At 49.9% G+C, this 19,142-nt stretch overlaps 1 protein-coding gene across 4 annotated transcripts in view; it reads right to left on the reverse strand.

Moving 5' to 3' along the window:
* The window catches only part of Gli2 (GLI-Kruppel family member GLI2), a 220,345-nt gene that overhangs the window by 37,743 nt on the left and 163,460 nt on the right, over window positions 1–19,142 (reverse strand). For all 4 annotated transcript variants that reach the window (NM_001081125.1, XM_030248278.1, XM_006529141.4 and 1 more), the window contains one exon: window positions 18,493–18,598. In NM_001081125.1, the coding sequence (NP_001074594.1) occupies window positions 18,493–18,598 (106 nt within the window). The remainder of the gene's footprint in view (window positions 1–18,492; window positions 18,599–19,142) is intronic.

Genomic DNA, 19,142 nt, shown 5'->3' on the forward strand with positions numbered 1-19,142 from the left:
ATGCTGCTTCCCTTCCCCAGAGACTGCCTCCATCACCAAGGAAACAGGGAACAGGGGTTTCTGCCCAGGCACTGCCTTCCTTCTCTCAGCCCCAAGCTCTGTGGAACACACAGAAGCTCCCTGCAGGGCCCTGGACACCTTGTTATGGTGGTCATCAAGGAAGATGCATTGCTACCAACTCCTGTACAACAAGTAGCCCCAAGGGTCCAGAGAAGGGGTGGGGGAATGCTTTCTTGCCTCATGCCCACAGCTGGGAGGTAACTGGGAGTGTGCCGAACCAGAGCTTGCACACTGGATGGTGTTCCAGTCTCTGGGGCTGCTCAACTCTATTAGAGAACAGACCTTGAGGACTTTCAGTCTGCTGGTGGCCATGAGTAAGGCACACAGAGAAGCTATGACAGCTTCTCCAAACAGGTTTACCAGGGTACAGTGGGGTGATTGGCCATTCCCTGATAACAGATTTGACCAAAAGCCTGGGGAACAAGTCTTTACTCTTCCCTCATGCCAGATAGTTGGCAGATTGGGCCCACAACAGTAGTATCTGGGCCCTGGAGCCATGGGGGCAATGAGTAGCCCTGAAGATTTTTCTGGGAATGCTGAAATTAGAACTCAATTTGGGAGGGTACTAGATTGTGGGTACGGGGCTGGATCTGGCCCTGGGAGTCAAATCAAGACACATGCTATCTATCCACTTCTAAACTCTTAGAGGATCAAGCTCAGAAGAGCTTTGGGTTGGACCAGGGGAAGAAGACAACAAGAAGGGCCAGCTATGTCAGCTACTTGATCATAGCCTGGGAGTATGAGAGTATGCTCATGTGCACCTGTGCTGTGGGAGGTTGGGGAATTGAAAAAGACGCCAAGGATGAAGTGGGATAGAGTTGAAAGTGGAGAAGTGGGCTGAAGACAGGATATCTTGGTGGGCAGCGCTGACTGTGCAGGCATGAGGAGGAGTTTAGGTTGACAGCATCCATGAAAAATGCTAGGCATAACAGTGTGCACCTAAAGTCCTAGCAGTGGAGAGGCAGAGAGAGGAGGGCTCATGGGCTAGCTGAATGGGGGACTCCAGGTTCAAAAAGTAAGGAAGAGTGATTCTCTGGCCTCCATATGTCTGTGTACACACATGCATAGACATTTGCACACACTCAAACATGTACCCATGCACACCTTCCCTCAAATATGTATAAGAATGTCACGGGCCTTACCCAAGAGCCAGAATGAAAGAAAGCCAGCCTCTGCTCTCAAGAGGTCAAATTGGACATGCTGATATTTTCAGTTCACTAAGGTACAAACTTCCCCTCGACAAATCCTCACTGGTGCCCTCCCCAGAAACTCGGCCTGGTGGTCCCTCTGGGGCATCACTCAGTTGGTCTCCAGCTCACCCTACATATTGTAGGTGGAGTTTGAACTTTGAAGTTAGACAGATGGGGTAGACTGAGACTAAGTCTCAGTGTTGGGACTCGTGTGTGACCTGGTAGAGCCACGCATCCTTCACCTGCTGGCTGGTGAGAGAGTAGATGGATGAACAGGTGTAGACAGAAGGATGTACGAGAAGTGTGTGGAGTAACTGTACTGGGTCCTTAGTAGGTGCTCAGCCAGCGCTCCCCCTTCTCATATAACAACAGGAGAACTGAAGAGCTCAGCAGGGGAGCACACCCCGCTCACCCTCCTGACACCCCAACTCATGCCCCCTTCTCACATGTCAGCACAGGAGTTCTGGCAGGAGACAAAAGGAGAGGTTGAGGTGATGAGAATCCCACGTGCACTCTAGCACCAAGACCGGGCCTGAGCTAGCACGCCCAGAGCCTTGGTAATGGGTCCCTGGGGAGCTAGAATGACAGGAGCCATGTCTTCCTGGAGGGGAGCTATGAGGGTGATGCCGGCTGGGAGTATGAGCAAGGCTCTCACAGATGGGGACATGAAGGGAGGGCGTGGGCTTTGTAGCATGGAACAGCCCTGGGGCAGGAATGGACATGTTCCTTCCTAATGGAGTGAGAGGAGGGAAAGAAAGCAGGGGGAGGGAGGGTTGAGGCCCCTGAGCCCCACCCAGCAATGCCTGTCTGGGAAAGTGAACAGCGTGCTGACTCACCCAGACTCGGCCTGAGCACCAGGGTGGGCCCTGATCTCCAACCAGGGAAGGGAGAGAGTAGAAAGACCAGACCTGAGCAGCTGAGACAGGACCATGAGGCCAGAGTCAGGCAGCAGCCTGTGTCCCATCTCACAGACAGAATTACTGAGACCCAAAGAGACACTGCCATGGCAATAAGTTGTAACACTATGAGTTGATGGTCCCTAGCCTGGTTTAGGGGCCTCTGAAGATGGGAAAGGTTAGACCAGACATTTTTGACTGTCAGCTTACACATCTCCTGGGCTGGCTTCTGGGGTGACCTGTGGCTACAACTCTGACCCCAGCTCCTGCCTTCCCATCTGTATCCTCTCAGCTATCTCTCTTCCTCTCCTAAGACTGTCATCAGAAGCCCCTTGCCAAAGAAGTGTCCTTCCTCCCCCAGTCCCAGGTCAAGGTCAGATATCTCGTGAGGCACTGCCGTGGAAGACGGAGCCTTCCTCAGTTTGAGTTTAGCAGATGACTGGGCTCTCTTGGGAGGAACTACAAGTAGTGATATGCTCCTATCTCCCCACTGGGTAGACAGGCCCAGGAGCAGGTATCGACTAGGTCTGCTTGCCAAGTTCTAAGCCTATGCCCACTAAGAGGTTTGAGCATTCTAGTATGTCAAATGAATGGAAGATGGATGGATGGATGAAGGATGGATGGATGGATGGATGAAGAATGTTTGATGGATAGATGGATAGATGGATGATGAACACCCAGTGAGAATAGCAGGCATAATAGCAAAAGACCTGGGTTCCACTTCAGCTCAGTTCAGTTTACTCTGAGCTGTGTGGTTGGAAGAAAACTGTGTGCCCTCTTTGTGCCTGTCTCTTCATGAGCAAAAAGCAACCACAGCAGTGATTCTGTGGATCGGGTGTGAAGAAAAACGCTTGTAGAATACATGAAGGAAGCTGGTGACATTGCCTAAATTCCTGAAATCTATGGTCAACTGAATCTAGGCAACAAAGGACATGGCAGACAGGACAAGCGTGACGTTTGCAATGATCCAAGTACCCAGGTCTAAGTGTCATCACAGGGTCCTCAAAGGTCCTAAAGGAACACGGGGCTCAAACAGAGAGGGCCATGTGACCTCGAGGCAGAGATCACACTGAGGCAGTCCTAAGCTGAGGAATGCTAGCCACCAGCAGAAGCTAGAAGAGGGAGAGAGAAGCGTCTCTGTGAGCCACTAGGGCACAGTCTTGTCTTGCCATAGGCCTGGTGAGGCTGTCCTGTGACTTCCTATCGCCAGAATCAGGAAAGAATACATTTCCACTGGTTTAAGCCCCCACTTTTTGGTTGGTAAAGATCCTGTCTAGGGGTGGGGTCAGCCCTTGAGGGGCGGGAGGTGCCACCCTCCATGTTCCATCCTGTGCTCTTACAGGGCTCCAGATTGTGATTTTCTGCCGCCACCGGGATTACACGGTCCCTGATTCCCCATAGCAGAAACCACTTGGCATGACACACCAAGCCCTTAGGCTCTGGGGAAGGCTGGACCGCATGCTTCAGCCCCAAGATGCCTGCCACCCACCAGGATCACAATGCAATGACAGAACTGGGGAACCCGTGCCCCCGTGCCGTGGCTAAGCTGCTGGGAGTCAGTGGTTACTAGCTCCATGGAGTTTTCTGTTCTCCTTCTGCCCCAGGCTGGGCCCACCGACCTGCCAGGGAGGGAACTGTATTCACAGACCTTGTAGCTTGGGCTCTCTCTTTTCCCCTCGGCTGAGGTGGGCAGGCCTGTGTCTGTTCTTGTAGAGCAGGCAGGCCATCTCAGCACCCAGAAGGTTCCCTGCAGGCTCATCAGGAACTCCACCTCCTTCCTGATGGCCCTTTGTTGCTCGGGGCTTTGTTGGGTTTCTTTGCTTTGTTCTGTATAGGAAACTCGATATTGGCAAGCTTGTTCATTATGTTCTCTACACATCTAATTGGAAAATTCCAAAAATCATATTTAAAAAAAAACATGTACTCAGGGCAATTGTACTTTGAGAAAGTCAGCAGGTTTGTTATTTGTTTTGGGTGATACTGGACCCATCTCTTCATGGGCCCTAAGCAATTCCTCATCTCTGGACTATATTCCTGGCCCAGAAAAGAATGAAACATTTTTTTTAAATGTGTATATTGCTAAGGATGGTGGTGGTGCATTCCTTTAATTACAGCACTCAGGAGGCAGAGGTAGAGACAGGAAGATCCCTGAGTCTGAGACCAGCCTGTTAACAAAGTGAGTTCTAGGCCAGTCAGAGCTATAATTTGAGATCCTGTCTCAAAATCAAAAGTGTGCATGTGCATGTGTGTTTGTGCGTGCATGTGTGTGTGTGTGTGTGTGTATGTGTGTGCACGTGTGTGCATGTGTGTGCGCGCGTACACCAGAGGATGACCTCAGTTATTATTCTTCAGGCATCATCCAGCTTGATGTTTTGAGACAGTGTCTCTCTCTGGTATGGAACTCACAGACTGGGCAGCAGGTTCGCCAGGGAGCTGGATCCATTAGTGTTTACCTCTCCAGTCCTGGGATTACCAGGGTGTGCTACCACACCCAGCGTTTCCTCCTCTCCTTTTCAATATGTGTGTTCTGGGAATCATACTTACTGACTGAGCTATCTCCCCAGCCAGTGCTGTCCTGCTGTGGCTCAGCTGCTCAACCCTATGGGTGGGATCTTCCGTTGGCAAAGTCACGGAGCAAAAATCTCAGCATACTGGATGACAAGAATGTGAAACCCCTGTGAATTGGAAATTTCAACCCCCTGGGGTGAATTACAGAACCCACCACACACAAGGAGCTCAGAGGACAGGACATAGGAGTCCCCCATGATGAAGGGCACAAGTGCACCCCAGATGCCTGGAGATTCAGATTGCTGTAGAGCAGCAGGAAAGAATGAGCTAATAACAATGAACAGATGAAGGAAGGAATAAAGGCAGAGAAGATAAAACACTGACTATAAAGCATGAGATCCAAGTTCCCCAAGAAAATACCTGCAATTGCATTATTTATAGAAAGAGCCACAAAGCAAAACTAAGCAATACACCATTAGGGAAACGGGTAGCCATAATATATAAAATGCTCATCTAGGCCAATAACACTATTAGGGATATGTGTCAAAGAGAAATTGGCATGGAAATTGGGGATGAAGAATTCATAATTGTAGATAACAGAGAAGTGAGAGACCTAGGGCAGGAAGATGGTGACATGGGGCTCCCAAAGTCCTGGCTCATCCCCAGTGCCATTTTTGGACTCAGTACAAGGTCACTCGACTACACTGGAAGTAAGAAGTACATGGGACTAGAAAAAAAATCCACATCAATAATAATATATAAAATAAGCCAGTGGTAGGAAAAGACTAGAAACACTTGGTTGCCTGGACTTCATACAACACACAGAACAAGAAAAGCTCACAGTATGTAAATGTGTGTGAGTTAGGTGCTACATAAATGACCTACAAAGGGTCATGTGGCTCCTGGCCAGTGCTTTGAGGGCTTATCTCTAAGGACTAGTTGTGGTGGTTGGTTTTAATTGTCAACTTGACACAATCTAGAATCACTTGGGAAATTTTTCAGTGAAGGATTATCAAGATTGAGCCACTCAGTGGTCATGTCTTTGGGGAACCTGTCTTGATTGCAGTATCTGATTGTCAACACCCACCTATTGTGGGTGGCATCATTCCCTAGGCAAGGGATCTTGACCTGTCTGGATGCATTTGTTGGTCTCTTCTTCTGACTGCAGATGTAACATGACCAGTGGCTTTAAGTTCCTAACTCCTTGACTTTCCCTGACCCCCAATGATGAATTATAACCTGGAGCCTGATAAATCCTTTGTCCCCCCAAGTTGCTTCCATCATACTACTTTATCTTAGTAACAGGCATGAGAACCTTACCCATTCTCATTCTCTAGGATGCCTTTACTTTCTCAAAAAACTCTATTTGTATTTCTAGCCCCCAGTCTAACCTGGAATACAAGAACTTAGATGCTTCAGTGGATTCCCTGGGACTCAGACCCTCTCCCATAACACTCAGGCTGGGCACAGCACGAGAGTGCCTTGGTCATGCTGGCTGATCTGTCTCTGTGAGGCTTCACTGAGCCACTTGTTTTTGATATTTAGCAGACCCAGATTTTAGAGAAAGGATGGCTGCAGGGATCCAGGCCTCTGGTGAGGTTGGCTGAATGGGTGAGGTCCCTGGAATGGAGAATGGAGCCTGTAGTGAAGAAATTATGGAAGCTACTAGAAAGCATTTCAGGCATGTCCCTCTGTCACTCTGGTGTTCCATCAGAGCTGTGGATGACATCTGCTGCTCTGTATCCCTACTGGCCAGCCCTAGTCCTATCTGGTGGATTCATTTTGACAGATGCACTTGAATCTACATTGGGCCCTGCAGATCCCCAGGCCTGCTACAGAGCCTGTGTTCACCAGACCCAGCTGAGCTCTGAGTTTTTGCCCTCATCCCTCAACAGAGTTCTTGAAGAGTAATCAGTATTTGGATTTGGAGATATCTCACTAAGTAAACACTGATGTTTGCGTAGGGAAATGAGGTCATAAAACGGAGGCCACAAAGGCCATACAGAGTGGTTCTAAAAGCCCCAGCTGCAGCAGTTAACAGAGGTTTGGTCACGCCCACACACTCCTTCTTGATCTCAGCTCCCTGAGAGCCAGAAGGGCAGGAAGGCACTGCTATTTCACACGCCTAGTTCCAGATGTGTTCAAGAACATAGGAAGGGCCTGGGGACACAGCTCAGTTGGTAGAGGGCTTGCTTAGCATGCACGAAAACCTGGCTCTATCCTTAGCACGGAATAAATAAAGCAGGCGTGGTAGTACATGCCTACAATTCTAGCACTGCGGAAGTGGACGTAGGAGGACCAGGCATCCAAAACCATCCTTGGCTACATGATGAATTAGATGCTGGCCTGGGCTACATGAGGAAAAAAAAAAGTTCAACGATAAGAGCTAGCAGAGTGCTTGTCGTTCAGGCGAATAGGTGCTGGGATACAGGCTTGAGATAGCCTTGGACTTGCTCCAGGTAAGAAGTAAGGCCAGGAACACAGCTGGGCCAGGGGAAAGGCCAGGAGCAACTTGTCAAAATGAGATCCTCTCTGGGGGACCTGGACACTGGTTACCACTGGGAATGTGAAGTCTTGGTCTATAGTATAACCCACCCTTGGCTGAGCACAACTGAATGGAATCTTCTAGAAAGTCAATGCCTTGAAGCCCTGGATGGGAATAGGCTGGTACTGGTCTCAGAGGTAGAGGGGGATGAAGAGGAGGAGGAAGAGGAGGGTGCTTTCAGGAAAGAAGAGTCTGTAGGGATGGCAGACAAACGTGGCGGACTTGACAGCTTAGCCTTGCCAAGAACTGTGTGGAATGTCCTGCTCGCCCATCAAAGCTAGACAGGTTAATCCTGGGGCGCAAATAAACTCTCAAAGGCAGTACTGGCTAGTGCGTGCCTGGGGAAGGTTCTCTCCTCAGCAGCACTGTATCCAGACAGTCTCTGTGGGCTGGCCTACAGAGAAGAGGCAGGCCCTTCTGCTGATAAACACTGGTCCCCCCTTTCATGTGTGAGGTTCCACATCTCCTTCCTTCCAGCCTGTTAGCCCACAATCCTTTAAGCCTGTCACCCTACAATCTGCTCCCCCCTCCCTCCTCCTCTTCTATCTTTCTTTTCTCTGTGTGTGGGGTGTGTGCTCAGGATGCTGTGGGACTGCCATGCTTCTGCACACACGGTGTCACTGAGCTTTGCAAATATGTGAGATAAATCAACTCAGAAAGAAGGACGGCTGGGGCTGGGAAGACAGCCCAACTGCGAAGCGTTTACCAGTCAAGAATGAAGACCAGAGTTTGACTCTCTGAACTAATTTAATAAGATAAAAACAGGGTGAGGTGGTGTACCCTTGTAATCCCAGTACTTGGAAGAAATAGGATACCCAGGGCAGCTCAGCCATCAGTGAGTTCTAAGCATGTGAGAGATCCTGTTTCAAAAATCAACGTCGAGGGTGATAGAGGAATTGACCTCAGGTCTCCATGTGCACATGCATATACATACAATGCATGCGCACACGCACGCGCGCGTGCACACACACACACACACACACACACACACACACACAAATGGTTTGTTTTGGCTCTCAGTTCTGAAAGTCACAGGCACCAAGTCCTTGGATGCTGGGGTGGGATTTGACCTGGGGTGGCAGAGAACATTACAGGGAGGACAAGGGAAGGTGGTCGGGCCAGCTTCTCTATCTCACAGGAGGCCAAGGTCCCAGTATCTCTTCCAAGAGCAACACCCCCATGACTTAACTTCCTCCCACGAATCCGTGGACAGGGGCTTTTGAGGGGACTTCTAATCCAGGCTCCCACGACAGCACACATGGTATGTAATGATATATAACAACTCATCTTATCCTCACATTAACCTTTTCCATGCTGTGTTGGCTCCTTTTCTCAAGACTGTGGCAAAATGCCTGACAAAAAGCCACTTAAGGAAGGAAGGTTTATTGTGGCCCACAGTTTTTAATGGTACAGTCCGTAATGGCCGGGGTGGTCTATGTGGTGGCTGGTCACATCACATCCAGTCAGGAAGCAGAGAGATGAATGTTGGTGCTCTGAAAGCTTTGCCTTTAAGTCCAGGACCCAGTCCACTGAAGGACGCCACTCATGATGGGAGTGGGTCTTCTCATCTTAACCTAATCTAAGTCCTTCCCCACAGCAGGACTAGAGGTTTCTCTCCTAGGTGACTCTATATACTGTCAAGTTGACAGTATCAACCATTACAAGGATACAAACACACCCCCATTTTAGAGAAGGAGAAACTGAGGCATGTGGTGGTTAATCAGCCAGCCCCTGTATGTACTGAGAATATATAGTAAGATTCACATCCTAGCCCTACCCAGCTCTGCCTTCATCCTTAGAGTGCAGAGGGGGCGAACGTCCAACAGAACCCCAAGGGACAGGAGAGGAATCAGAGGGTCACTTCCTGGTGTTGTAGGAAATCCTGGCCAGAAGCCTGCCCCTGCAGCTTCTGAGAACACAGGGCTCCCCATGCAGCCCTTCTCAACAGGACTAACTACATCTTCACTCCCCACTGACTGCTGCCCCCAGCTGACCCCATCAATGCTCCCCAGAGTCACGGCCAGGAAGCGCCTCTTACATGAGCAGCTGGCATTCACAAAGATCAAACACTAGGCATCTTATCAGACAAGCTCCTCATTAAACTTTTATGGGCCAGGCTCCATTATAAATGAGCTGTCTGCCCCATGCCACTGAGCACGTGTCTGAGCTGAGAATCTTATGTTCTCAGAGCAGGGGGAGATGCGGCAGGAATCGGGCTGCCTGGAGTTCAAATCCTACCTGTGCCATGGCTGGGAATGTGTTATAGTTTAACTCTGAAGTGTCCTTAAAGGCCTGCCTGACAGCTGGAGGGCAGCGTCCTGGGAAGTGACTGGATTATAAGGACTCTACTTTTCATCAGATTAATGAACCATCAAGGAATCAACCCATGGATAGATACATAATTGATAACATTATTGGGAACTGAGCCTGGTTGGAGGAAGTAGGTCATTACAGGCATGCCTTTGGGGGAAGGGGGGAGGGAGGGAGAGAGACAGGAAGGGAGGGAGGGAGGGAGGGGGAGGGGGAGAGGGACAGAAAGGTAGAAAGAAAAACAGAGGAAGGGAGAAAGGGGAGAGGAAAAGAGAGGGAGAGAGAGGAGGAGGGAAAAGAGGAGGGGGAGAGGGAGAGAAAGAGGGAGGGAGAAGAAGAGGGAGGGGAAGGAGGAGAGAGGGAGAGAAAGAGGGAAGGAGGGAGAGGAAGAGGGATACAGAGAAGGGAGAAGGGAGAGGGAGAGTTGTTCAGGCATGTCCATGAACCTGTGAAAGCCAGAGGTCCACATCAGGTGGCTTCCTTAGTTGCTCTCTACTTATTTCTTGGGACAGTATCTCTCACTTCAGCAGACAGCTGCCTAGTAAGCCCCAGTGACCTGCCACCCTGGCACCAGGCTTACAAGTGTTCACCACCATGACTGGCTTTTTAAAGTGCATCCTAGGGGTCCTTGGCTGGCACAGGACCAACTGAGGCATCTTCCCAACTCTAAAGGGGTGTGTTTTACCTCTGGATCCCTCTTAATTCTCTGTTTCCTGGCTGCCATGTAATGAGCAGCCTCCTCTGTCACAAGATCCTGCCACCAAGAGACATGGTGAGCGTCTCTGCCTCACCATGGGCTTATGACTATGGAGCCGGAGGACATGGACTGAAGTCCACGAAACCTGAGCTCAAATAAATCTCCTCTCAAGTTATTCTCTCCGTTACCTATCCCAACAAGAGATAGTCTAACACAAGTTATGCCAAGAAAGGGGCAGGTTGCTGTCCAGTGCCTCGGTTTCCCTCTTATGAGCAGGAGGGACAGCATCACCATGTTTGCAGGGCAGCAGTCTCGACTGCTCAACGGCTGGGCTGGCCTCTAGGGAAGCAGGAGTCACCTCATCTGAGGGTCCCTCCATCAAGGGCAGGCTGTGTGGGCAGCCTGCTCCAGGCTGTGTGCTCTCCGTCTGCTGACCAGTCCATCAGAGGTAGTAAGTTGTCAGTCATGGCAGGTTTTACAGAGAGAGAGAGAGAGAGAGAGAGAGAGAGAGAGAGAGAGAGACCCAATGACAGAGAACAACATGGTGGGGATGAAGTCATGTCAGGAGAAGGGACAAGGCTTCTGGTAGGTGGCCTGAGTCCATCTAGCACCTCAGCCTAGGAAGCAGGCAGACATGCCCTTCCCAAGTCTCCACTCACCAGGCTTTGAAAAGGAGCACACACACACACACACACACACACACACACACACACACACACACACTTGCTGAGGAAGAAGACAATTCTTTAAGATGTACAAACAAAGCTAAAACTGGGGTATAGAGCCAAGAATTCAGAAGAAACCAGCCACACTTTTGTCTGCCCAGCTGCAGCCCTTGGGGAATGGTTGAAGACTGTCACAGGCCCCAGAATCATGCTAGTAAGTTACCAGGTGGCATGTTTGTCAACAACCATGACCTTGGAAAAGCTATCTTCAAATCCCACAGACTAGAAAGTTAGCTACCTGAGCACAGTCACAGCAACGAAACGACCATCTTAAGTGACAGTGTGCCAATTTACGGGCTGACATCTCCATTTGTACACTCCTGCTGGGGACAGGCAGAGACTTATATGTGTAAAATGGTTCCCTTGGGGGACTTTGGGTAAGGTGTGCCCACCACCTGGTATCCCTTTTCCTTCCTTAACACCCCAGTCCAGTGTGTTGGCTTTCCATGAGCTGAGAGAGATACCCCAGAGCCATCTGTCCCCACAGAGCCTTTCTGCCCTCTGTGGAGAGTGTGACCTTGCCATAAATACTAACTAAGTGCAACCCAGGACCAAGTGATCTTCTGGGAGCCATTAGCTGTAGTCAGACACAGAAGGTGGGCTGTGTGGAAATCATGGTGGTCAGGCCTGGTGCCAGACAAGAAAGGACAGCAGGACACTGGTCTCTGTGGCTGAGAGTTCACGGTCTCTCCCCAGTACATGCTCCATGCCACCTGCAAGCTCAGATATGGATGGGTTTAGGCCAACCAGGAGAACCTCAGCTCTTAGTGGGAGGACAAGAAGCACAGGGGACTTTAATATGCCCCCATTTCTGAGGTAGCATTGCTGTTGTTGAGAGTGTAGCTGACTCCATGATTCCAGAAAGCTAATACTCTGCGCTTCTTTCCTGGTTGTCAAAGAAATAGGAAGGTCGCTAAAAACTGGTCTGTGTAAGCTTAGAATTAAGGAGATCCCCAGGCCTCATCCTGGACTTGGAGAAATCAGAATATTTGGAGCTAGGTGTTAGGAGCAAGCATCTTTAAGACATGGGTGTAGGGTGAAAGGGGCTGGAGATGGATCCCAGTTTGTTGTGTGGTGCTTGGTAGATACACCGTCCTGGGTTTAATCCCTAACGTGATATAAGCCAGGTGTGGTGGTGCACATCTGTTACTTCAGCACTCTGGAGGTAGAAGCAGGAAGACTAGAAAGAAGCTCTCAGCCACAGAGCGAGTTTGAGGCTAGCCTGAGCTACATGAGACCTTGTCTCAAAAAACAGAACTGCCAGACTGTCCAGACGGGGATCTGCTATACTAAGGAGTTTCTCTCAGTTCTTCTCAGCCAGAGGTAGTTCTAACCGCCTCCGAAATGCCAGGACAGAACAGATCAAAGCTGGAGTCCACAAACAACACAGACTGAAGGCAGAGCCTCCTGAACCAGTGGCATGGACTCCATAGCTTCCACTCAGGGACACAAAGTACTCTTGGTCCAATGTGCACCAAGGTCCTGGTTCTTTTCTGGGGGGCTGCCCCACCACACTCTGCCACACTCCCTCTAGCACCCTGCCAGACTCTTTTAAGAGCAGAAGCCCAGCGGAAAGCAAGGTGCTCCTCTCCTCCCAGACAGACACTGCAGGTCGGGCTGTTTCCACTCTCAGCTGGCTTTTTCTTCTTCCTTTGGGATCTCAGGAGCGTGCCCTCACAGGGGTCAGAGAGAACCCCTGACCGATGTGCTTCCTTCATTTTCCATAGAACCAAGACGTTGCACTTCAAGTTCAGGGACAGCACCATTGCACATTAGCACTGTGAGCAACACTGACACTTGAGCATCAGGAAGCAACGTGATTTTCTTCTTTGCAGTACTATGAACTCATGTACTGGAGGCGAGCCCGCTACCGCTAAACTAAAGCCCTAGTTTTCAGTGTGAATCTTGTTTTGATGCTGAAATCATCAAGAAATAATCTCCCTGCAAGGGGGTGGGAAGAGGGTGTTTTGGGGAAGTCATCTAATTGGCTGGGCAGCAAGATATTCCCATGCTGAAAGCTGTGCCCAGCAGCTCGTTGGGGACAGGGTGTTCAGTCCCACGTAAGGCTGTTAGGACACCGTCTTTTTAGGGTTGCTGTTGCTTTGATGAAACACTATGAGCAAAGGCAAGTTAGTATGAAAAGGGTTTATCTGGTTTGTGCTTCCATACCACAGTTCATCATCAAAGGACAGGAACTCAAGCAGGGCAGGAACCCAGAGGCAGGAGCTGATGCAGAGGCCATGGAGGAGGTGCTGTTTACTGGCTTGCTCATCATGGCTTGTTCAACCTGGGTTTCTTCTAGAACCCAAGACCTCCAGCCCAGGAATGGTACCACCTACAACGAGCTGGCCCCTTCCACATTGATCACTAATTGATGCCTTACAGGCTTGTCTACAGCCAGATCATATAGAGATGTTTTCTCAATTGAAGTTCCCTCTCTCAGATAACTTTAGCTGTGTTAAGCTGACATAAAACTAGCCAGCAAAGACCCAGGCAGTCCTCACCATGTTTCCATCCTCCCTAGGTCCCCTGATAAATCTGCCCATCATCTCTGACTCTGGGGCTTTAGAGAAACTGACGTCCAAACTCCTCCACTGAGAGAAAGTCTCCCTCCTTCCTTATGCTCCTCTGATCTACACCCCAGCCCCCATCCTCTTCTAATGGCAAGCCATATTTGTCGTCTGGCCTGTGATGAAGCCTCTTCTGGAACAGGTAACCGGGAGAGCCACAGCAACAATAAACTTTAGCAGGATGTCCTAAACTTTTCTACACTCTTCCCTGCTCCATCCGATCTCATTCTCAGAGCAACGAAGGGGCTGGCGAGATGGCTTTGCCAGGAAAGTGTTGTCCCCTTCAAGCATAAGGACCCAGCCTGAGCCCCAGAACCAATGTTAAGCAAAAAAGGGGGTGGTGGTGGTGGTGCACACCTATAGTCTCAGCACTTGGAAGGCAGAGGCAGGCAGGTCTCTGAGTTCAAGGCAGAGCAACACAGTAAGACTCAGTCTTAATTCCCCCAGCACCACCCCTAAAAAAGAGCTGAGGGGCCAGGGAGTGCTTATTGAGCAAGCCCAAGCACTTGAATTTAGATTTCCCTGATGCCCACATAAAATTAGGATGTGGTGGCAAGTGTCTGTAAGTCCAATGTTGGGGACAGAAACAGGCAGATCCTAGAAACTGGCTGACCAGTCAGCCTAGCTGTATTGGTAAACTCTGGTTCAGTTAGAGACCTTGTCTCAAAAGAATGATTGATGATGATGGTGATGGTGATGATGGTGATGGTGATGGCGATGGTGATGGTGATGGTGATGGTGATGGTGATGGTGATGGCGATGGTGATGGTGATGGTGATAATGATGATAACATGCAGAGCCATACAGGAGGAAAATCCATAGCATGCATTTTTAATCCCAGTGCTGGAAAGACACACAGCAGAGCCGCAGGCCTCATTGGCTAGCCGTAATAGTCTACTGGGGGTATTCCTGGCCAGTGAGAGACACTATGTTAAAAAACAAGGTAAAACAAGAGCTCCCAAGAAACAACAGTGGAGGTTGTTCTCTGGCTCCGCTCATGTGAGCACTCACCCATGGCACATACCACACAGCCACACAATTGTTAGGCCCGTGACTGTTACAAAACAACAACTCGGTGGACTCTGCTATTAAGATTATCGAAAGGTTTTGAGTTTGGCATTCAAGGGGATACTAAGGTAGATTTGAGGGGTGGAAGAGATGTATGAGAAGAGTTATCAGTTAGCAACATGGACCGACAGACAGATGACAACAGAGCAAAAGCTCTGAGGAGTGCTCGGGACCACAAGGCAGAGAGGGGGTTCCCTTCTTCTAGGCCTCGGAGGAACAGGGAGATTTTCTGCCACATCTGATGGGTGGTCCAGTGTGGATCTGCATTTGGTGATGGGGTGTGCGGCTCCAAGGATGGGGCGGAGCGGTGCATCTAGGTGAAGTGTGCCAGTTATACCCATAGTGCTGCCGTTCTCAGGTCCCAGAGTCTGCAACCTGAGGCCTGTAAACTTCCTGGAGGACCTGAGAATGGCACCTGTCACTCTCCTGGAGCACTTTCCAGCACTTAAAGGGATCTGTGAGGAATGAGACTGAAGATCTGCAGACAAGCTATTGGTGGGGGGCTTGCCATTCCTGTCACAGCAGCTAGAAGAGGTGACTGGAGGTCAGCACGGCTTCACTAGCCTCTGGTCTGAAACCTAACACTCAGTAGATATGCTTGCTTCATAGATGAAAAGATGAGGCTTGCCCGTTCACAAGACATCTATTGTGCACTGGCAGACATGTGGCAGTCCCCCTACCCCCTGGAGGGTCCGAGACAACAGCAGATCTTTGGGTAAGACGGAAGGAGTCCTGTGAGCACAACAGGGGTCACTAGACTTAGAGCCTGCACTCTGGGATCCTCCACTCCTGGGACTTATCAGGATCTAAGAGCCACGGGCAGGGGTCTGAGTGTTCTGGTAGTGTGGGGTAAGAGCAGCAGGTGCATCCAGCAGCAAGCAGAGGGCCTTGTGGTTCCAAGGGGGCAGGCAGTGGCCTAGACTCTTCTGACAAGAGATGGCACGGTGCCTCATTTGCTGCATGCCACGTGTGTAATTAGACACATTGGTGGTAGCAGGCAGTCTACAACATAGGTTTGATGGATTGGGGACTCCACCAGGCTCAGACCACATTAATCACTGAAGCCGGAACTATGGGGCCATTTTTCTTCCAGGGTTTGTCTAGCTCTCACCTGGGATAAGGGGAGTATGGGGACGAGGAGTTATGCCTCTCAGCCCCGAAGCTCTTATCATGTCCCTTCTTGATCTTCTTGGTGGAGACATACTATCCTGAGCTTGTCAAGGCCTGCCTCAGCAGGTCCTAGAAGCTGCTTCCTGGCAGTGGTGATGACAAACAGCACCCTCCTAGGCTATGCCCCACAGTCTGGTCCCCTAGACCTCACAGAAGCATGTGGGACCATCTCCCAGGCTTTACACCGGAGCTTAGTGATATCAAATGATATAGCTTCTAAGGAGGCATGCATATTAATCTCATCTGCATCATAGTAGGGGACTGGGAGAAGATGTTGGGATGTAGAGATGATTCTGGACCCAGCTGGATTGTCTTAAAAAGCAATAGCAACTGTCTTTGATGAAATAGTCAGAGAGAACATTGAAGCAGGAGAGGAGACTGACGTGGGGTCAGGTCCAGGGGTGCAATGGTGTGAGGTTGGGGTTGTAAGTCAAAAGATGCAGGAGGCTTCCAGAAATGGGGAAGGACAAATGCACGTTCCTTCCAGAAGTAAGTCCTGTCCACACTACGTAAGACTTACTTCTGGTCTCTGGCCTCCAGAACTGTCTGAAAATACACTTGTACTGCCTTAAGCCACAGAGTTGACTATTTGTGATAGCCACAGGAAATGACCACACATTCCTCAAGGTATTCAGTGCAAAGGGCATGGAAGTCAGTGAAGAGCATGGTAATTCTCGTGCCTAAGGAGCTAGGGAGAGGGCTCAGTGGAGAACAGCACTTGCTGGGCAAGATGTGGACCTGTGTTCTAATCCCCAGCACCCACTTAGCAATGGGCATGACTTGTGGATCTCAAAGTCCACTGTGGGAGAACAGAGACAAGAGGATTACAGAGCTTACTGGCTGCCAGCCAGGCTTCAGGTTCAGTGACAAACCTGTCTCTAGGGAGTAAGGGAAATGATGGAGAAGGACATCAGATGTCCTCCTCTGGCTTACACACACACACACACACACACACACACACACACACACACATGCAAACACACAGGATCCTGAACAAGGAAATAAAGGCTTATGAGAAAACTATCCACATTAATATCAGATATGTGGATTAGTTCACTATATTGGTACTAGATGATACAGGATGTTAATGTCTGAATAGCTGGGTGGAGGGCATGTGGTTTATCTTGCTCAATTATTATAGCTCTTGCATGCCTGAATTTATTTCAAAATTTAATTAATTTATTTGAAGGTTATTGTGTATGCACCTTGTGTATTACCTTTGCATATTGGTGTTATGTGTGCCATGAGACACATGTGGAGATCAGAGGACAACTTTGGGGGTTGCTTTTCTTCTACTTTTATACAGGGTTCTAGGGATTGACCTCAGGCTACCAGGTTTGCACTGCAAACACTTTTACTCACGGAACCATCTTGTCATTATCCCAATGTTAAACTTAAAATTTGTCTTAAAAGAAAGCCAAAGTCCCAGGCTGGCTGTCTAGTAGGCAGGAGGTGTCCTGAAACAGGTGTCACTGGACAGCTGGCTGGCACACAGCAGAGGCACAATGCTTTGAACATCTGGGCACTCAGCTATGCTGACTAATTTTATTCTAGTGGGAGTTAGAATCTCATAGGTGGGGACTCTCTGCTCAGCACTCTCTGCGTACCTACTATGCATCTGTCACTGTAGGTACAGCAGCCTAAGGAAATCTCAGAGTTATGTGCCCTTGCTCTGATCTGGCAATGGTGTTGGAATTGAGAGCTGGGTCCCACTCAGGGTGGGGCATCCCATTCTCCTCGGGAGCTAGATCTGAAGCTGAGGGGGTTCAGACTGGGCAGGCAACAGGTGCCAGTCATCCCGACAAGTGACGGGGACTATGATTCAGCACCGCAGACAGCAATTTGATGTGGACAGGTGAGGAGGTCTGAGAAGAGTGGGAGGGGAAGCGGACAGACAGAGGGACTCACTTCCCATGCATGGAGGGCTGAATGAACAGCCACGGCCCAGACCTCTGTGATGGTTAATTCTGTCATTCAATCTGACAATCTAGAACCTCATAGGAGACATATTATATCCCTGTAAGTGCTTACTAGATTAGGTTATCTGGGGAAGAACTACCCTAGCTGTGGGTGGCACTATTACCTGGGCTGGGGTCCCACACTGAAAGAGAAAGAGAGGTGGGGCAACCGAGCATCCATCTCTCTCAGCGCCCTGAATGTGGATGCCATGTGATCAGCTGTCATGACTTCACCACAATGGACCCTCAAACCATGAACCAAAATAAACGTTCCTTCCTTTGTTGCTTTGGTCAGCTACTTTATCATTGCAATGATGAAAATAACTGGTCTCTCCTCTGGAGGGGACCAGGTGGTATAGGAGGGGGCGGGGCTCAGAAAGGAGCAAATGCCAAGAGAATGAACATCAGCCAGGGCTGGAGGTCCCCCCCCCCACCCCCACCCCGGGAAATGCTGAATCATATCAAGGTGTCACCGTTCTCCTTGGGGACCTCAAGGTGGGAAGCAGAAAGAGACCTAAAGGCTCACTCTGAGCTAGTTGTAAAAGCGGGGAGGGGACTCCAAACCACTACCCCAGGGCAACCCGTACTTAAGATTACATTGTAGGGACCAATAAGGAAGCCTAGAGCTGTGGACCACGGTGAACCATGGTGATGACACATGATCCAAGCCTGCTACTTGGGGCTAGTGTGCACTGTCACCTGCTCATGGGTTCACAGTCACAGCACTTTTGTGACCTAAAAGGACAGAGGCAGGCAGCTGCACAGCAGGAGCAGTGTATGGAAGCCAACACTTACCCGTGTACACTGTGGACAGAGTGAGGGTCATAATGGTACCTTCCCTCCTGGTGTCTCATGTCAATCGGCAAAGGCGCGTGGAAAGCCGGCAGGAGCTGCTGAGGAACTGTGGAGAGGGAGGGAGAGAGAGAGAGAGAGAGGACTTCAAACACTTTCCCCCTCCCTGGAAAAACAATTTTCAAAAGGCTTTAAGCTCCGTGAATTCCTGAGCAAGAGTGGCCAGGACAAGGGGCTCCATGATGCCTGTGCTATCACACACCCACGAAGGGGGATGAATAAATAATCAAAGCCAGTCTGAGAATCCTACATCTTCCACATAAAAGATCCCCAGCCGTGCTCTTGACAAAGACAAGCAGCTCCATGCTCTTTGAACTTGGGGAACCCAGCTTGGCCGCAAATCAGGGCTGACAGTGCTGACAGACTCTGACTGGCACAAGCTTCTGCCCACCCCGGCTTGGCTGCGTGTGGCTTCAGTATCATCAGGTACCAGCCTCAGATCCGCTGTGCACACAGGCTGCACATATTTACCTAGAACCATCTGTGAAGCAAGGCCAGGCGCAGCTTGGGGGAATCTGCTTAGGTAGCTAATTCCCTGCTCTATGTGTATGTGTGCGCATGCCTGCATGCATGCCTGCACAGGTGTGTGCGTG

The sequence above is a fragment of the Mus musculus genome, chromosome 1 (assembly GCF_000001635.26).
Source record: "Mus musculus strain C57BL/6J chromosome 1, GRCm38.p6 C57BL/6J".
Taxonomy (NCBI): Eukaryota; Metazoa; Chordata; class Mammalia; order Rodentia; family Muridae; genus Mus; species Mus musculus.